The following is a 21237-nucleotide window of genomic DNA, read 5'->3' as shown; positions in this document are numbered from 1 at the left end:
AAGCCATCCAGCACACTGATCTTCCAAGATGTAAGATGCTATGGCAACCTGTTGCTGCTTCTTGTCCTTCCTACCATGATGGGCCATATTCTTAACCATGAGCCAAAAGAAGCTTTCCCCTCTAAGCTGTTTTAGCCAGGCATTTTATCATACTTATAAGAAAAGTAACTAGTCTCTCTCTCTTCTCTCCCTCTCTGTCTCTCTCTCTCTCTCTCTCTCTGACACACACACACACATACACACACACACACACACACACACACACACAATCATACTACTGAATGTCAATCCTACTCCTGCTTTGACTTGTTCCTGTAGATGAAAAGCACAGGTACCTTTGGCTTCGAGGCATGGGAAGTCTCTAAATGACAGAAAGTTTCATGGTAGCAGTCAGAAGAGTCTTCAGTTCAGGACAAAAAAAACGTTAAGCTATACCAATAAACATTAGCTTACAACTCTGTGTGTGTGTAAGTTATTAGAAATCAAGTTCACTACTTCTAGGCCCTCTCAGTTGATAAAACATGATAAAAATGCATGAATGTTTACTAATTCCTCTATATAACATATCTATATTCTGTATATGAAGCAAAACATGAATTCATGGTGATGTCTACAATGCTTTACCATGTGGATCAGAATCCACTTTCAAAATGGATAATATGAATAAATATGCTAGGGCTGAGAGATGGCTCAGTAGTTAAGAACACTGACTACTGTTGCAGAGAAACTGGGTTCAGTTCACAGTGTCTATGTGGTGACTGACAACCACCATTTATAACTCCAGTTCCAGGGGATCTGAAGCCTTCTTCATCCTCTGAGGGCACTATACCCATGTGTGAACTTACATACATGTGGGTGAAACATTCATGCACTCAAAAAAATTTAAAATAAATACTTTTTTGGAGTAGCCTCATAAATTAAAACCCAAATCACAAGAAATTTCAAACCTAAAATTATTTGTACTAAGGATCGTCTGAAGTGTTTTAGCATCTTTGATTAGATGGATGAACTGTTTTTTAAAACAGAAAACATGAATTATGTACCTGATTGGAGCTGTTCTTACCTCTTTAGAATTAGGGAAATTTTTTAAAAAGTATAATATATGTAGCAGAGGAAACAGCTCTTCCTTGCCCAATGCCTGTCTGTAAATATAACCCACCTCCTTGCCCCTGCTGGCCTTGGACCAGGGAGAATGATGTCTCGGAAGTCCTGTGCTGGGACCCTCCCAGTTTACATCTGCATGTTCAAAGCAGAGGGAGCAGTAGGCCAGGACTGGGAACTCCAGGACACCCAAGTGAAAGCAGACCACCACCTCAAAGACTAGGCCTGTCCAGGACCCTACTGCTACCGCCCTGCCCTCTGGCTTCACCCAGGAAGGGTCAGTTCCACTTCTGGAGATTGAATTTCTAAACACATCCAGTTGGCCCTACCGCTGGAACCCTTTTCTTACCTACTTGCACACATTGTGCAAATGTTCTTGGCTTTTTAGTAACCCAGGGGGCTTTGGGTTGGGTAAAAATGGGGGACCTAGTGCTGTTACAAGCCCCCTCGGTGCCTTTTGGGTGCAGCTCTTCTGCCCTGAGTGTGGAAATACCACTGAAGGCTGCTTATCCCCTCTCTATCACCTGCCCCTTCTAGAAGGCAGCCCCCTGCTGTGAATACAGGTGGGTGCAGTTGGGTGTCTATATCTGCTAGCTACACATCTGCATATGGACTGAACATATTTGGAAAAATAATTCTAGAAAGTTCCAAAAAGCAAAACTGTTTTACAGCTACATGGGAAGCACTTGAAGGCAGGAAACACATGAATGAAGGGACACGTGGGCACACCCTATTACGACCTGATGTTTCTCAGATCCCAGACCGTCTCCAGCACTGATGGATACTGGATATATCATTTATTACTGTGCAGTCAGAACATCAGGGCTCACTCATGTCTATACCAGACAGGCACTTCCTTGCCCAATGCCTGTCTGTAAATATAACCCAGCTCCTTGCCATTCTTCTGTCATTCCTTAAGCAATACAGCATGACAGCCATTTACATAATTCTTTGATTATATCCAATATTTAAAAAGTTATTTTATTTTTAATTGTGTGTGTGTGTGTGTGTGTGTGTGTGCGCGCGTGCGCACACAGTGGGTCTCGGTCCCTACAGAATCCAGAGGAGGGTGTTAGATCTGGAGCTGGAGTTACAGGTGGTTATGGACTGCCCAACATGGCTGCTGGGAACTGCACTTGGGTCCTCTGTAAGAGCAGTATGTGCTCCTAACCTCTGAGCCATCTCTCCAGCCCTTATATTTAGTATTTTAATAATCTAGACATGATTAAAGTATATGGAAGGTTGGGCATGGTGGTGCATGCTTGTAATCCCAGGACTTAGAAATCTGAGGCAGGAGGATTGCCATAACTATGAGGCAAGCCTGGGCTACATAGTGAGACCCTGTCTCAAAAAAAACAAAAACAAAAACAAAGGAAAAGAAGAAAGAAGGAAGGAAGGAAAGAAAGAGAGGAAGAAAGGAAGGATACAGGTAGATTCTGTGTAAACACCCTGCCGTTTTATAGGGAGGACTTAGAAATATGTCTTCACAGGCATGCATCTCCACATTTTTTAGTATGCATGATGGGAGGCTGTCTTGGCGCCAACTTCTTGAGACTATTCCCTGTGCTGTTTCCCATTCTATAGCTGTGACTGGAGAGAAAAACTTAAAGGAAGGATTTATTTGGGATCACAGTTTGAGTCTGTCCTGGTGGGGAGATTATTTCAGAGCAAAAAGGTTCATTTCGTGGTAGACATGAAGCAGAATAGGCAGGAAGGGGCCAGACTGAGCCCCTGAGGACACATCCCCCAGTGACTTACTTCCTCCAAGCAGGTCCCACCATGCACAGTTCCACCACCACCCCACAATCTATGCAAACTACAAATCCATCAATGGATTCATTGAGTAGGCCAGACCATGCATAGTCTAATTATCTGTAGAAACACTCACAGACACACCCAGAGGTGTGTGTTTAATCTCAGGTGTCAACTTGGCAAGACCGAGGAATGAATGTAGGTCTTCCTAGATTGCAAAGATGATGTCCTGTGTATTCAATGCCAGACTTTGATGGTTTTCCTGAGGATACTATGGTTACCTGTGTCCATACAGGTGTGTCATATGATGTGTATACAGCATCACACACACACACACACACACACACACACACACACCACAGACACAATATATATCCTTCTGATGTGTTTATGGACCTCCTCCTAGAACATCTTCCATTTCTAATGTCTATGAGAACATCAGGAGTGGTGGAGAGAGTGAATATATGTTTAGTATCAACTTGACCGGAAGACTCCCTGGACTAGGCTTCCATATCTGTGAAAGAAGAAAGCTTCTTGATTCCACTCTAACTCCTGATGGCAGTGTGAGGACCACTGAAGGCAGCCACTATGAGCATGCTCTGAAAAGTGTGTTCAGAACCGAGTTTCAGGGACTGGACACCCACCCATGCCCTGCTGTTAACCTCTGCTCCAAACTTGGGAGAAGCCATCAGCTCAGAAGCTGTGGAACAGCAGAGCTCTGTCTCTCTGAAGCCGTTGCCCAGTGCTGAGCTGTAACTAATGGATTGGGCCCTCAAGGGCAGGCATTTTCCTTTCCTCCTTAGTTGCAGGGAAAGATCAGCTATTTCCATTGTAGCAAGTAAGAAAAATATCTCGTTCCCCCACTTTTGTTATAAACAATGTACGACTTACTTTCTCCTTACCCCTCTTGACCCTCCACACTGTATACATATTTATATATTATTCATAGTGGATTAAAAATGAATGTGTTCTTTACCACAGCTCTACGGTGCAGTGACAATACAAATTAACGTATGATGTACTTACTTTTCACATGGCAGTGATGGGAAATTTTGATGGCCTCAGAGAGAGAGGTACAGAGTGGGGGCTTGATGGAGGGGGGGCATATGGCACCGGGCATAGGGCTCTAGCTCAGGCAGATGAGGGCTGGGGCATCGTAGGCAGCTGAGATGCTGTGTGCTGAGAAGGGCTCGTCATGTCCTTTCTCCTATGGGATGAGGTCCCAGTGGCCCTGTGAGTTTCCTACCTCCCGATCCCCAGCCCTGAGCCTCCCTCCTGCTCCTCCCAAGTTCTAGAAGTCTCCACTGACCCACTGTCTGTCCCTGACCTGACCTCAGGAAGGTCCCTCTTTCCACAATGGCCTCATGCTCTGTCTCTCTTCTTGGCCGTTTCATTCAGATCTTCCTCTGTTAGGAAAATATTTGATGGACAGATCTGTGATGTGCTCACATCCTGCTGTGGTGGGGGAGAGCAGTAATCAGAATAAGCAAGCAAACAATTTGCAAACCCTGTTGAAAGCCCTGGCCCCTCCCTTGGGTTGCCAGTCTCTCTGGATGGGGAACAACCATGACTCTTTTGCTTGTTCAGCTACTGATATTAGGCAAGTGCTATTGAGGTTTCTGCTGTGCGCCTTAAAGCTTCCATGATGGGTTTGGAATAATTGGGAAGGCCTTCCAAGAACAGAGGCCACCAGGCCAAGGACTGAAGAATAAGATGTAGGAGGAACAAGAAGATTCTACACTGGGGGAATGAGGAAGAGTCACGCAAAGGTCCTGAGACAAGAAAGAGCAGAAGCATTTAGAGACTACAGGGATGTCCTCTAGGGCCAGTGGGTAGAAAACTTGGGGCTTGGGTAGAGGAGAAAAGGATGGAGAGATGTCCTCTTGGTTAGGTTCATGGAATCCCTACTAGTCATACACCAAATAACACTGTCTTTCAAGGCTGTTTGGACCTAGGCCCTCTCCAGCCCTGTCATCTGTGGGAGCTCCTTCTAGCAAACCCCAACCTGTGTTTTTTGAACTCCATCCCAGTGAAATGCAACTGCCAACAGCTGATGCCTATGAACTTTGAACGTCTGTAGATTTCTGAGAACCCATTCAGTGACCAGCACCACAAAGAGAGATAAATAGTCTTTCAGCGTAAAGCCTCCCGGGTCTGGCTGGCACCATTGAGAAAGGCAGGCCTTGAAGCACCTGTCAGAGAAGTTTAAGAAATACTCTCGGCTTATATTGATTGTACAAAGTGTTGAATTTCGTACTGACATATTCACTAAAGTATAGCGTGTTTGTGACTATGTTCACAATTGCTGTCCTCTCCTGACCCCTCTTCCAGCCCCACTAATCCTCTTCCTTTTCTGGAACAGTCCCTCTATAACAGGGGGGACAACAGGCATGACACTGACATGACATGGACACATGTAGAGCTCTCTACCATCCATGAATATGTCCCTGCCTCTCATTCTTCTCGTGGAGCTCCTGTCATTATCTCTTCATTTTCAAGTTTGTGAAAACTGAGAATTGAGAGGTCAGGGTCAGAGAGAGACAAAACTGATTTTGGCTGGTAAGCAGTTTACCAAACCCGCAAAGAAGGGAAAGGGTGATTTGATTCCAGGTTCCCTGACAGACTTCACCCAGCGCACTGTGGAGGAGGAGGACACTGGGGAGAAAGTGAAGGTGTGAAATAAGGGGCCTTCATGTCCAGTCACAGTTCATCCCAGGCATACCAGGACAAGCCTGGAAGATGCTGGCACCTTGGCTGGCCTCTCCAGTTGGAACTGAGTCAGTGGGCTCTTAGTCTCTCAGGTTCAGGACTGTTGAACCCAACTGTGCTTTAAAGACCCTTCTGCTTCTTAGAGATGGCTGGTTCTCATCAATTCTTCAAGGCTACCCTTGGATGTCACCCCAAGGCCTGCACTGGCTTCTCGCTGGAAGCAGGACACTGCCATTTTCTCTTTTTCTTTCTTTGTTCTCTTTTGGCTTTTTGAGACAGGGTCTTCCTGTAGCACCAGCTGGCCTGAAACTCGCTATGGAGACCAGGCTGGCCTCAGACTCACAGAGATCCACCTGCCTCTGCCTCCTGAGTGCTGGGATTAAAGGCATTCCCCACCACACCCAGCTAGGATACCCCCTTTCTACATGAAGATTCTGTTCTTTCTAAATCCATCTTAGTCGTGCATCAGAAGGCTTCCGGCAGATCTCTATGGGCCCCTCAGCTCTTTCTTCTGTCCAACTACTAGAAGCTCACACTGACACATTCTGGGGCATTCTCATGACTGGCATTCATCCAGATGTCTTTGCCGACCTTTGCTGATCAAAGGACAGCAGACCTCAACATGGACATGTCTGTTTGTTCCATATAAGGGACTTCATATGGGGAAATAAGAGACAGAAGCTGGGGGCCTTCCGCACAAATTTGACTGGACTCAGAAATGTGTCAAGTGTCCAAAAGTGCTTTGAGCAATGACATCTTTGTGCTTGAAAAAGCTCATCGCTGCAGGATAACCCTTTCCCTTAACTTTGACTCTTGCCAATGTGTGACTTGTTCTGCCACAATATGGCTCCTCCAGCTATCTTCCTGTATGTGGACATCTCCCTTCCACCCTACTTCTACCTCAGGTCCTGGGATCATTACAGTCAACAATTCAGAGGGATAAATGTGTGCAAATAATATTTTACATATAACCAAATGCCCTATGATTAGGTATAAAGTAAATCATTGGATAGATGTATGCAAGCACATATACAAATATTATCTATAAGAAAATGTAATTATTCAAAAGGAATAATGGATTGCATCCGTATGTGTCTTCTCTCTTAAACATCCATTGGTGAGGCTGGAGAGATGGCTCAGCTGTTAAGAGCATGGGCTGCTCTTGCAGAGGACCTGGGTTCGGTTCCCAGTATCCACACGGCAGCTCACAACTGCCTATAACTCTAGTTCAAGGGGATCTGACACCCTCTTCTGGCCCCCACAGGCATAGCACACATATACTTGGTGCACATACATATATGTAAGCAAAACACTCATACCCATAAAATAAAAATATAACAAAACATTAAGAAAACAAACAAACAAACAGGCATTACAGTCACAGTCCTTGTACAGATTTTGGAGAATTAAAGGCTCAGAGCACTGTGCATCCACTGGAAATTTGTCTTGAAATCAAACCTTTCAGGTTGGCTGTGTCTTAACTTCCGTGTCTGTACACTGGACTCAATGTGACCGCATGGCAAAACTGTCATCAAATTCAAGTGAGGATAAATATGCAGGAATGGACGTGAAGAAATGTGGAATGAGGCCTTTGGGCTCCTACCATTCATTATTATCTACCAATTTCTAGCCACGAGGTATATTGCAAGATCTAGACTCCATATGATTCCAGTATGGTGCAGGCTCCCCTCGCCAACATGTGCATTCAGGGCCACAGATGCATTTACAAATAGATTTCCATTTTGCCAAAGTGAAAAAGAAAACCAATTCAATAATGATTTGACCACGGAAGTCCCCGAATCTGCCAGAAAGATCATCCATCATTTTTGACTCTACCAAGAAATTGAGATTCAGAATGTAACCATAGGATCAAATAATGATTAATATTTTAAAATCAATTGGTGGGGAAAGTATACTAAGTGCTTTTGTGTCAAGTTGGTCAATGCAAAGAGGCTCTTGTTCCAAATAGAGGTGATATTTGAGGCTCTCCACAGAGTGTGCCAAGGCTGGAACTGCATGGCTTCTGAGGTGACAGAAGTCACAGGGAGGGCAGTATCCACAGGTTGTAGACAGGAGTGATGATTTAGTGATGATGATAGGAGATAGAACAAAAAGCTTGACCATGGAAGGCTGCGTATGGTCCTGGTGACTGGGGCTGACTTGCAGATAGTTCCCTGGTTTTCTCAGTTTACCAATAGTTCTGCTGTTCTCTGGGTTTGCAAACACTCAGAGAGATTTTTAAATTTTTTTTGTTTTGGAGTTCTTTTTCATCTAAAACCTAGTCCTGTTATGGTGACATTATTTGTTGATTAATTACCATCATATGAGACATTAATTGATGACTTGATCCCAGTTCTGTCACAATAGTTACAATGTTGGTCACTGTGAGCTGTGTACTGCCGCAGAGCTAGCTGCTCTTGGAGGAACATGAACGTACCATGGCATCTGAGAAGCTTTGCTGACACTTTAAAATGTTTCCAAAGTTTCCTGTTGTCTCAATTTCAACTCTGATTTTATTTTCATTTTAACTATATGTATATGTGCATTGCGTGTGTGTGTCTGTCTGTGTGTCTGTGTGTCTGTGTGCCTGTATGCCTGTGTGTCGGTTTGTACACGAGTGCAGTACCTGAGGAAGACAGATGAAGGCATCAGATTCCCTGGAGCTGGTTTTACAGGCCATTATGAGCCACTTGATATGGGTGCTGGGCACCAAACTCAGGTCCTCTTCAATAGCAGTAGGTACTCTTAGCACTGAGTCTCCAGCCCCATCCTCTGAATTCTTTGAGACAATCTTCAACTGCCCCTTGGTTTGACAGGTACATATTGAAGCTGTTCTTCCTTTTACACAGTAGTTTTCCTCTTATAAAATGGGTCCTTTCTCAGTGAGAGCTGGACATAGTTTTAGTATATGCAGGCAATGTAGAGTTGGATCATTGAATCTTAGGGCTCCTTGGAGTTGTTTGTCTAAGGTCTGCTGAATTCACTGATGTTCAGCTAGCCCTTGTTTAGTGCCTGCATGTGGCAGGGGAAGTGGACACATTGGGATTTCTCCAATCAATTCCCCAAAGGGTGGAAAGTCCATTGACGGATGTCTATCTTAATCTGTTTTCCTTTGCTGCAACAAAATTCCTGATGCCTAGTACTGTATAAAGAGGCTTACTTAGCTAACGGTTCTGGAGATCTAGTAGCATGGAGCTGGCTTCTCTTTGGCTCTCCTAAAGGCCTCTAGCTCTATCACAACATGACCAACAGTTTCATGGCAGGAACATATCCATGAAGAAGTGAGCATACGCTCGCAAGACGGGAGGGCCTCAGATTCAGGGGTCAAGGGACTCCTCTTATAGCAACTTCCTCTCACGGGTGCTAACCTGGATCCCAAGAAACTACATTAATCCTTTTGGAGGGAGGAAAGCATTCCTGGTGACCTGTCCACAATGACATGGTTCTACCGCTTGCTTAAAGGCTCTACCTCTTAAAGGCTCTGCTGCCTCTCTGCCTCACCACACTGGGGACCAGGCTTTCAATAAGTAAGCCTTTGTCCTGGAACACACTCAGATCACATCCAAACTACAACAGCATCCAGAGTTAGTCCATCCTCAGTCTAGACTCAAACTCCTCCCTGATGAAGAACAAGCAGCATTTGCATTCCCTGTGCAAACAATGGAAATCTACAGAAGTCCAAGTCTCACATGAAAGAAAGGAGACTGTTTGGGAAGGGGAAGAGGGCCAGTGGCAGGAGGGAGCTGGAGGGGACAAGAGAGACAAATGTGGTTAGATAAGGTCAAAGTACATGATGTACATATATGAGAGCATCATGATGCAACCAATGATTTTGCGCAGTTAATATGTGCTAATTATAGTAATAATAAGAAATATTAGTCTCATGTCTCCTCCCACCCACTCAAGGTCTCCTCAGTTTCCATGGGAAGGTGGCCAAGCCCTAAGGGTAGGAATAGGCATCAGGAATGCAGGCAGGGAAATAAGCCAGTAGTGCAGTCCCGGCTGCTGATTATTTGTGTTTCTGCTCTGGGAAGGATGTCAGGAAGGGCCAAAGACATTTTTCCTGTGTTTCACTTTGCTTTCATTCCAATAGCCAGGTTTACACACTGGCTTTTGAAGGTGGGAAAGTTGACCATCGGGAACCTTGAGTGGCTGGCTAGAGCCATAGAAACAAAAGCAGCAAAAGCTCTAGCCAAAAAACCTGACAATTCCTTCAAACCCAGGCAAGGTGAAGCGGGAAGACAGTGAGTAGCTTGGGGCACTGGTGATACTGGGACTCTGTGGTTCCTTCCTGGAGCACAGAGCGTCTCAAGAGGCCACACAGCAGGTGCCTTGTAGAGCAGAGCTTCCGTAGAGATGAGTTTGAGCCTGATAAGAAGGAAACTTGCCTTTGTAGGAGAGGTGGGCTCAGGCAGGACATGGAGACTGCAAACTGGAGTCCAAGTATGACACCATCTGGTGTTGGGTCTGGTGTGGGCCCAGGTAGGATGTTCTCAAAAAGTCTAGAAATACACTGAGGCTGAATCTTGAAGGTCCTGATTAGTCCTTTGGGACAGGAGACCAGCAAGAATGAGGCAAAGAAAGTCCAGGTTGATCTCCCAGAAATGGTCACTCTGGTGGCCTGGGGAGGATGGGCCAGAAGTGGGAAACTAGAAACGTGGGTGTTTCTGTGGATTTACGTGCTCATAATCCAGGCAAGAGTTATATACCACCACCAGCTCTGTAGGGGAAATAGAGAGGTCCCATAGGCAGGAGGAGTTGGTGCTGGAGACCAGTTGGCCATGAGGAAAGGGGAGAACACACTGCCAAAGCCCACTGAGAAAGCAAAAGAGCCAGACCAGGTAGAATACGCCTATGACAGAAGGACAGAGCGCTGAGGAGACTGAGGCAGGAAACCGAAAGTTCAAAGACAGCCTGAGCTACCTTGTTTCAAAAACTAGCCAAGGAAACAAGTGAGGAATCAAAACTGGAGTACTGAGTGGGTGTGTTGGGCAGGTCTAGAATCCTGGCACTTGAGAGTGTGAAGCAGGAGGCTGAGGAGTTCAAGGCCAGCTTGAGTTACACAGGTTTCAGACACTGTCTGAAAATAAGAGGTAAGAAAGGAAAGGAAGGCAGACAGGCAGTACGGGGCTCTGTTTGGCTCGTGTGAACACATTGCTTTATGAAACCCATAGAGGAAAACGTTCTGACTCTACCGTTTAGATATTTGGGGGGGTCAAATGATTGGAGACACTTATTTACTGGTTCACTTTGCTAAGCAAGTGAAACTAAGCCCTGGGCTTGACCTTTCTGGGTACTGGGTGGGGCAGCTCATACACTTTTAGAACCAAACACCCACACCTTCCTGGCATCTAAGAGAATGGGCTTGTTCCAGTGTAACTTGTCAAAGCAGACATTTTACAGTTTTTTCAAAATGGCAGAAGATTTGTGTATCTGTTATGCATGGGACAGAAAGATCAAATTTGCAAGATTTGGAAGATTCTGTAAGAATTTGTCTGATGTTCTGCACTGGAACTTTTCCAGAAACTTTCAATTTCAGGGGGATTATTTATTTTTATTTATGTGAGTGTGTATATGTCTGTATGTGGGTATGTTCATGTAAGCGCAGTGCTACAGAGTCCAGAAGAGGACATCAGATACCCTGGAGCTGGAGTTACAGGCAGTTATGAGCTGCCCAACATGGGTGCTGGGAACCGAACTCTGGTCCTCTGGAAGAGCAGGGAGTGCTCTTAACTTCTGAGCTATCTCTCCAGCCCCAACTCTCACTTCTTTGAATTCAGGCAAACCTTTGTATGATCAGCATGGTCCTGCTGTCTGCCTCAACACACTCAGCTTCCAAAATCCATCCATCTCTGCTTAGAGCAAGGCCCATTTGCATCCATCTCGACCCCCTCAAACACACTCGTTTGTTATGCTTGGTCTGCCCATCAGTAGAGTTCATAATGCATTAGAGTGTGAACTGGCTTTGCCCTCAGACCTGAATTTGGAACCCAAATACAGCAAGTTAGGGTTTGGGGTATATCTAAAATGAACAAAGTATAGTTTATTGGTCAGACTTCCTGGTTTTCTCTCTCTCTCTCTCTCTCTCTCTCTCTCTCTCTCTCTCTCTCTCTCTCCTGCCAGTGATTTAAGAATTATTTTACAATAAAAAGATTTGTTGGGGAAAAAAAATCCCTAAATGAGATTATTTCCTCTCCCCTGAATTCAGAGTTCAGCATCCTAAGTAAAGTTCTGAATTTTTGTCAGTAAAATGCTGGGATATGGGCTGGCAACATAGCTTAGCAGATAAAGATGCTTGCTGCCAAGCCTAACAACTTGAGTTTGATCACTGGTTTGATCCACATGGTGGAAAGAGAGAACCGATTCCTGTAAGTTGTCCTCTGACCTTCACACATGCTCTGAGGTTGGTGTGTGCATGTATGTACCCTGGCATGTGTGTGCACACACCCACCCAAAAAATAAATGTGAATAAAAGTTGGGATCATTTGCTTCCTTGTTTTGTAAGCACTTATATAATATCTTTGGTTTTACCTCTTGGCCTAAACTATTTACCATCTAATGCTTTATATAAATATTCTTAGGTATTGGATTGTTTCTCTTCCATCTCCTAGAATGTGTAGAAGAAAAATTCTGGCTAGAAAGGGAAGATTGTTAAGTGCCCAAGGCCTGGGCCGGGCTCCTTCTTTATTTGACTTGGCAAAGCGTCTATGATGACACAGATGGGTATGGTGCTGATGGGTCTTGGGATGACAGAGATGAAATACGCGCTGACTGGATGCTTCTCCTCCCCTCAGGTCACAGGCCTTTCCAGTGTCGCTACTGTCCCTACAGTGCCTCACAGAAGGGGAACCTCAAGACCCACGTCCTCTGCGTCCATCGAATGCCTTTTGACAACAGTCAGTATCCTGACCGCAGGTTCAAGCGCTCCAGGGTCGACTCAGAGGCTTCTGGGAGTTTTGAAGAGGCCACAGCTGTCAAGGCGGGGAGCTTGGCTGAACTCACTGATGAGGCTGGCAAGGGCCAGGAGGAGGGCAACTGAGCAGGCCCTGTATCATGCAATACACCTTGCCAGTTTCAACATATGCATCTGGCTAACCAGTTTGCTAACTGCATTCCAGGGGGGATAATCATGTAGAATCCCTCACTAGTGTATAGAACATTTAAAAGAATTTTAAAAGATATCTATATATATATATATTAAAAAAACAACCAACCCAGCCCTTGAACATGGCTGCTACACTGTTACCCAGCAACAAGTACTTCCAAACAATTCAGGAGGGAGAAAGTGATTTCAGAATTGCCTGGTGTCCTTCGAGCTTGAGAAAGCTGGGGGCCCTTCCAACTCAAAAGTCATCTTTGTCCAAAAATAATGCTCTTAACCGAAAAACGATACCATCTGAGTGATTTAGCATAGCCTTGAAGCTAGAGGGGCTGTGTTTTCGTTGTTGAAAACACCTCTATAATCTGACACCAGCTGCTGTCATTTGCCTAGCGCCCTAATGAGATGTGCTGGGAGGCAGCTGCGGTGCCAGTCAGACTGGGGCGGTCACTGCAGGGAAAATCAATTCACGTAGTGTCACTCTGCACTCTGGGAGAAATCCTAGCCGGCCCGCACGCAACCAGCGAGCGCCAGGCCTGACCGGTGCTGTAGAAGACGGCAATCTAAAATGTGCTTTAAAAAAAAAAAAGCACAGCCCGATGAATCGATGGTCAGGAAGTGTCTGCAGACACATGTCCGTTGCAGGTTTCATGAGTAATTCCTCTTTTTGTAGATCAAATTGCAGAACAGAGAGAAAGATGCTTTTTGTTTTATTTTGTTGAATTTTATTTTCTAGATTGTCTTTCTGAAAATGTTTGGGTGAAGGAAAAGCCTTGACATCAAAAATGTGGGGGACATTCTAGAAAAGACTGTTAGGAAGCCCCGCCAACATATTTATATTCATAGCAAGTGTTGGTGAGCAATGGGAATTTATTTGTTAACAGAAGGACTGCTTTTTATTACAATTTTTAAAAAAATTACTTGAAAGAAGCCTATGCTGGCCCTTGTTATCAGATGTTTTCATGGGTTAGTTTTTATTAAGTGTCTCAGACATGCAGCAAAATTTTTCTTTTCCAGTAAGCTTTTATGAAATAGCTTGTATTAAAATATGAATCTAAACACTGGGGTCTCTATCCCTAATGAAGAAAACTGTTTTGGTCAGGATGTCTGTACAAAATAAACATGTTCTCTATTTCTGTAGATTGTAGGTTTTCTGCTGATTGGATATTTCAAATTTATCAAGCTCTGCATCACCCAGAGGGAGAGTTTGAGGGTCAATGAAAAATCACAACTCTTTTTTTTTTTTTTAAAGAAATGATTTCAGACAACTCATTAAAGGATTATTCTTGAATCTGCTTGAATGGTGTAAAAGTTCCCACCTCCAAACCTACTTCCTTTGAGTGACATGAAATTGTTACTGTTGCCTGTGATGGTAGAGATGTAGCAAAATATTAACTTCTTTTAAAATGAAATCATTCAGACTTAAAAAAAAAAGTCAATATTTCCTTGCAGGCTGGGAGCACACAATAAAACCCCAGGGCCTTAAAAACTTAAGCTCTGCCTATAGCAGTTTACAAAAATACTAAACTGCAATCAATGTAAATAAAATTCTTAGTGCTATCCTGAGACAGAAAGAATTTCAGGCTAATACGGAATCCTGTTTGCATATGCCCTTAAAAGAACATCATCTGACCGGGGTTACTGGGAACAGGGTTTCTGTGTAGCGTGGACCCACCCGGCATAGAGCAAGCTGCTTTCTTGTTTTGTTTTTTGTTTTGTTTTTTCTTTTTCTTTCTTTCTTTCTTTTTTTTTTTTCTAGAATAGTTCTCACTGCCTTACTTAACTCGAGTTGATAGACTGCGACTCTCTCTGTGGTCCGCTGCAGGGCCTGAAGATGCTGTTGGAAAACTTCAGACTGTAGTGAGCTTTAGGGTTTTAACTGCACTGCTGTGTTGTGGTGAGCGTGCCAGTCGCTTGCTCTCTGTGTGTTTGCCCCACCTTTGATATCTTAGCAAAGAAAAATTTTAAAAAAAAGAAAAAAAAAAAAAAAGAAAAAAAATGGAGAAGAAAATAAAAAAAAAAGGAACCACATTTCCATGTCTAGCACTTTGGCGTTGTCTCAGTATTTCTTTTGTGTCCTCTGAGCATCACAGGATGCGACAGGCAATAATTCTGTCTGTGACACTGGGAACATCTCTCTTCTCTGTGGCGTGTGTTGATTCCATTTTGTCCAGTACTTCTAGCTGCCCCTTCCTTCCCTCTGACGCGGGCTTTCTTTCCAGAACATTTGTGACTTGTAACACAAGCCAGTGACCACCTCTGTGATACGGTGTCAGCGTCGAGTGTCACCAGGTTCTCATATCTAAACACGTCAAGTCCTTCTCGTATAACTTCTGTAGTCTGTGATGCTGGTCATGATACATTCCTACGCAAAGAAAAAAAAATCTATCTTGGAGGAAATCTGAGATCGATAGAGTAGAGGAGTTTGTTGCTATGCTTGTAACAAGTAGAACACTTTGTATTTAAAGTTTATTCTTGGTCATTATTTATTATTAAAATACATCAGTTCACAGAACTTTATTCTGGTATAGAAAGTATTAAAAGTTGTTTTTCCAGCAATGACTGTTTTCTTTTTGCTGTTAGAATAAAATGTCTTTGAAGCAGTTCAGTTTTATCCAGTGTTTTATGCAATAAAATCTCTACCTCTGGAAAATGAAAACAAAACCAAGAAAGCACATCTTTTCCTATTTGCCTGTGTTTAATACAAAGAGTAAAACTGACTTCTTCAGGCTCGTCAGCCTTTGGCGAAACTTGGCCAGACTCCACTTATTAAAAGGGCTGCAATATTCTGTGTAGCAGATGTCCTCACAGGCTTGGGCTTTTGTTGAACCCATTTTTTTTCCTTTCTTTTTTAAAATTTATTATTTTTATTTTATGTGTATGAGTGTCTTGGCTGCATGTATGTGAGTGTACCCATGTTGTGCAATGCTGCGGAGGTCAGAAGAAGGCTTTGGATTCCCCTAGAACTGGAGTTAAGGACGGTTCGTAGCCGCCAAGTGGGTGCTGGGAATTGAATCCGGGTCCTCTGCAAGAGCAGTCAGTGCTCTTATCCACCGACCCATCTCTCCAGCCCCTTCCTTTCTTTTTTTTTTATAATTTTTTTTTCTTTGAGACAGGGTCTCCCTGTAGCCCCAACTGGCCAAGAACTGGCCATGTAGACAAAGCTGGCCTTGAAATCACAGAGATCAGCCTCCCTCTGCCTCCCAAGTGCTGGGATTAAAGGTGTGTCCGCCACACCTGCTGATAAAAAAATTATTTTGGTTTATTTATTTTTAATTTATGTGTATGAGTGTTTTGCATGCATGCAAGTGTACTCTGTGTGTGTGTGTGTGTGTGTGTGTGTGTGTGCAATGCTTGTAGAGGCCAGAAGAGGGGGTCAGATGGCCTGGAACTGGAGTTAGGAAAGGCTATTAGCTCCCATGTGGGTGCTGGAAACCAAACCCAGGTCTGTAGTAACCCAGGCTCATACCCACTGAGCCCTCTCTCCAGCCCTCTTTTCTTCTGCTTTTAGATAGGGTCTCATATATAGCTATGGTGATCTCCCTGTTGCAGTTATGTGTACGAATCTGTGTGTGTATGTGTGTATGTGTGTGTGTGTGTGTACGAATATATACGGTATGAAAATGCTTCCTTAGAGGATTGCAAACATCACTTTCAGTAAGGCAAAATCTATGGAAATACATAAGCTCCTTTCATTATGATAATTATATCAAACACTCAAGAAATTGGAGTCTGTATTAGCTACCTTTCATTGCTGTGATAAAATACCATGACCATGGAAACTTATAAAAAGAAAAGGTTTTGAGCTTGTGACTCCAGAGGTATTAGAGTTCATCGTGGCAGGGAGGTATGGTGAGAGGGGGTGGCCAGAGCAGAAAGCAGAATGCTCACATCTTTTCAAGCAGGCACCAGAAACAAACAGAGAGCAACAGAAAATCTGGCAAGGCTTAAGAACTCCCAAAGCCCGCATGCCTACAGCGTGGCCATACCTTTTAAGACCTCCCAAAACAGTGCTACGAACTGAAATGGGGAACAGAAGGTTCAAAATCTTGGAGCCCATGGGGGACATTCTCATTCACACCACCACAGAGTCTATTATTCTTCTTTTCCGATAGCATGATGCTTTGAAAAAAAAATCATTATATGGGGCTGGAGAGATGGCTCAGTGGTTAAGAGCACTGACTGCTCCTGCAGAGGACCTGGGCTTGGTTCCCCACCTACTTGGTGGCTAACAACAGTCCTTAATTCCAGTTCCAGGGGATCTGACCAACTCTTCTCCACCCCGTGGGTATCACATGCAAATAGTGGATATACATACATGCAGGCAAAACACTCATACACATAAAAAATAAATATATCTTTTAAAAAATGTAAGGAAGTCTTCCCCTGCCCCCCCCCTTTTTTCCCTGTAGCCCCAGCTGACCTGGAACTCACAATGTAGACCAGGCTGGCCTCGAACTCACAGAGTTTCATCTGCTTCTGTCTCCTGAGTGCTTTTATAAAGTTAATTGATTTATTTTTATTTATGTATATGAATGTTTTCCCTGTATGTATATAAATGCACCCTTGCCTGCAATGCCTGTGACGGTCAGAAGAGTGCATTGGATCCCCTGGAACTGGAGTTATGAATGGTTGTTATCTGCCATGTGGGTGCTGGGAACCTAACCTGGGTCCTCTGCAAGAGCAGCTGGTGCTTTTAACCACTGAGTTGTCTCTCCAGCCCATAAGGAAGTTGTTTATCTCCAGATTATCAGAGGAGAATCTGAATTCTTCCTCTGTAAGAGGAACAGGGCCGGAGAGATGGCTCAGCTGTTAAGAGCACTGGCTACTCTTGCAGAAGACCTGGTTTCAGTTCCCAGAACCCACATGGCAGCTAACAAGCATCCATAACTCCAGTTCTAAGGGATCCAACGCCCTCTTCTGCCCTCTGCAGGCATTGCATGACATGAATGCATTAACACACATGCAGGCAATACACTCATACACATAAAATAGAAATTATAAATATTTAAGAAGAGGAACAAAAGTAAGTAAGCTTGGAAACCAGGGGCTCCTCTGGCGTTTGCTCACCACCCAGGGTCAGAGCTTCATTCTGATTTGTGTGTCTGTTCCTTTTCAGTCTCAAAACAGGCTTCGTTCAGCATGTGCACCAGGGAGGATGCTCTCAAATGCTTCCAGAAAATGCATATGCAAGTTTCATTGGAATTCCCAAGTTCACGTGTTTCTAAGGCTGGGAAGTTCCCAAGTGAGCACAGATGACTTGGGTGAAATTATCAGTCCCAGTGTGTATCATTGTAGACACCCTGGGTGAGTTATGAGGGGGGATCTGGGTGAACCCATTAGGGCAAAGATGCTGACGTGTTGAAGGTTGAATGAGGGTCATCACTTTAGCGCCAGCCTGAGTGTGGTGGATCTCAAACCCACAGGCAAGACACCACAGTGATGCGGGAAACAGCAGGAATGATGGGTCTCCAGCCATCTGACATTCTCTCCATGAGAAATACAGCACCAGACCCCGTGAGTTACTAGAAGGACTAGCCACCAAGATTTGTTTTAAGTCTTCCATCTCTTCCATATTGGCTCAAAATTTGTTTTAATAAAGTTTGTGTCATGAATAAACAAAATTTGGTAAGCATATAGAAAGGAATACTACTCTGTCATAAAAATAAAGCACCGAATGATACTACGGCATGGATAAACCTTGAAAACATGGAAAGAGCCCTTTTGGAAAAGACATGTGTGATGTCATTTTCTTCATATGCAATGTCCAAAGAGGAAGCAATTCCAGAGACAAGAAGTAGATCAGTGGTTTCAGAGGCTGAGAGGAGGGAGAGCAGACCGCATTTCTAAAGGATGAATTTTATGGTACGTGAATTAGTTCTCGATAAAGATGTTATAAAAATAAAAATAAAACTAGAAGAAGGAAACATTTTTGAGAAGCAATGACATAAATTCCCAGCTAAATATTCTTAAGCTTTGGAATAGTCATGGACCAAAGTTCAATGAATACAAAGTTCAGGGGGCAACAACTTGAAGGTGAACCCTAATTATATTAGGTATTCAATACTGAATCCTGAGTAACATTTTTAAACATTTTATTATTTTTTAAAATTATGTGTATATGTGTGTGTCTATATATGGGTATGTGTACCTGTGAGTGTAGGTGCTTGGAGAGGTCAGAAGAGGTGTCAGATCCCCTGGAGCTGGTGGTGATGAGAGACTCAATTTGAGCACTGGGAATTAAACTCAGGTTCTCTGCATTTCTCCAGCTCAATTCTAAGTCATTGAACTGTTTTGAATTCATTCAACATGTCTTTGAAGTTGTGAGAACAGAACACACTAAAGAGGCGGGAGGATCAGTTCACAAAGTACCCGTCAAACAGGAAGGATGCTGTCGAGGGTGGTGTATGAACTTGGAGCTAACATTCCGTCCATACAAAGCTGCGTGTCCATCACGGCCCCATGCTATGGAAAGGCTCCCTAGGATTTAGGTGGCTAAGATCCCTCCACATTAGCTTCTTCAGACAGAATGCACTTGGACACATGCCTTAAGCTTTTATTTGCCAATTTCCTCACTGGAGAACAACTCTACATTACACCATTCTTAAGGGTGGCTGGCATGTGGCTGGCAGAAGAAGATGCAATAGGAAAAGTCTGGTCTTGGGGGCAGAGAGGGCTCTACTCACTTGTTCATTGTGAAGTCTGTCTCATGAACCACAGGAGCCAGGAGACTCAGAATCCCAGCTTTGGCAGTGGGAGATTGGATTGGGATATTCCTTGACAGCAAATCTGCTACAAACCTGAAAGATGATAAGGTACACAGAGCAGGGGCATGGCCTGTGGACATTACACCCCATTTTCTCCCTAAGTGGCTGACCGGATCTGAGTTCCTGCTCCATCTTGAGGCTGGCAAGGGCTCCAGGATGAATTCCCCTTTCTAGAAGTGCCTGAGCTGCCAATATCCAGCATCACAAGACTATTTTGCACCAAGAAACTTTTCTGAAGATGATCACCCCGCTGTCTCTCGTAGTCTGGGATTTGCACACTTCCCTCCTCAGTTTAACATCTGCTTTGTAACAGTATATTAGGAAAACCTCACCAGGTGTGTTATAAGCACAATCCCAAGAAATTACTATTAAATATTGTGATTTTCATTTCAAGATGGGGCTGGGCACATTCCACCAAACAAGAGCTATGTTTCCATAGGGAAGGGGAAAAAATGCTTAGTGTAATGCAATATTAAAAATGTCATCCAGCTGAACATTCCATGTAGGGGTTTAGGTAGGCTTTTAATCTCTTCACCTGTTGGTATTAAGAGAAAAAGGAGATGTTGGGGGTGTGGGTGGTGATTGGGGGGAACAGGAGGGAGAGGAAAATCTTATTCGAAAAGGGAAATCACAAGCAGAGAGGAGGGGGAAAATTTAAATGATCCCAGACCGAACTGTTTTGCTGTTAATACAGAAATACAGTGTAAGACACATTTAATGGGCCCTATTTTTTATTATACTATGCTGAATAATTAAGTTTGAGGCTAAGTGTCACATGGATTTATCTTTTAATTAAAAAAGCATGGTTCACGCATATTTGAGTGGTAGTCCAAATAAATGCAATATAGAAATTTATGTTTGTTTATCTAGGTGTTAATTACCTAGAGATTGTTCTGGATTACTTCTTTTTATAAAGTGTCATAGGCTCGTGTCAGAACGAATAAAGCTTGCCCATGAAAGCTTATCAATTTGCTAACTACAGTGTGGGCCTGACCTGGGGGGAGGGGCAGGAAAAAACTTTGGGGGACTGTTATATATTCGCAACTCCCCCCAATCCAACCCACACCAAATAAAACAGTCGTTTTAGAAAATATTCCTAGGACATAAAGGCACAAATATATCTTAGTTGTTTTACAGCCTCTTGTCCACGGCTATTTATAAAACACGTGATTATTTATGCACGGGGTTATGTGAAGTTCGCTGGTGAGGCGGTAAAGAGGGCTCCATCAATCCACTTACCTGGTACCCCAAGAGGTGGAGGGAGGGGTTCCGGGTTGAAACTGGGCTGGATTGGGATGTTGGCTTCTGTAATTTGTCTGAAATGTGTCAACTTTGCTTCCAGAAAAGTCAGGCCTGGGAGAAAGGTGTAGGGCAAAGCTGAGGGTCAGACGCCACATTAAAAAAAAATTAAAAAAAAAAAAAAAAAAAAAAAAAAAAGAAAATCAAGGATTTACTGTTTAGAAAAAGAAACCCAAACTGCTCTGTCTACGCGTTGCCCATTACACCCCGAGATAGTCTTTGCCTTTTTCTTTGTTTACAAAGTGCTTTCGGGGTGGCAGATTCGGTCAAATGGCCTGGAAGAAACAAGCTTTGCACCAAAGAGTCATATCAAAGAAACAGTGCTGGAAAGATGGGGCCTGCGAGTCCCCCGGATGCCGCGCTGACTAAGCCTCTTCTTTCTGCACATTGCTCTTCCATTTTTTTACTATCTTATACCAAAAATCAATAAAAGTGAATGCGGGACCCTGAAGGACCAGCGGGAGCCACTTTCAGAGCTATCGGAAACCGGGATTCGCACTAGCCCCATCG

The 21237-nt window shown here is 43.8% G+C and overlaps 1 protein-coding gene across 5 annotated transcripts in view; it reads left to right on the top strand.

Moving 5' to 3' along the window:
- Znf536 (zinc finger protein 536) overlaps positions 1–12620 on the top strand; it is a 487581-nt gene extending 474961 nt beyond the window's left edge. For all 5 annotated transcript variants that reach the window (XM_017800248.1, XM_017800249.1, XM_017800247.1 and 2 more), the window contains one exon: positions 12357–12620. In XM_017800248.1, coding sequence (XP_017655737.1) covers positions 12357–12601 — 245 coding nt within the window. In that variant the 3' untranslated portion in view covers positions 12602–12620. The remainder of the gene's footprint in view (positions 1–12356) is intronic.
- Positions 12621–21237: the final 8617 nt, after the last annotated feature.

Source organism: Nannospalax galili, unplaced genomic scaffold (genome assembly GCF_000622305.1).
Source record: "Nannospalax galili isolate Female #2095 unplaced genomic scaffold, S.galili_v1.0 scaffold1231, whole genome shotgun sequence".
Taxonomy (NCBI): Eukaryota; Metazoa; Chordata; class Mammalia; order Rodentia; family Spalacidae; genus Nannospalax; species Nannospalax galili.
This window is presented reverse-complemented; position numbering and strand designations above follow the sequence as displayed.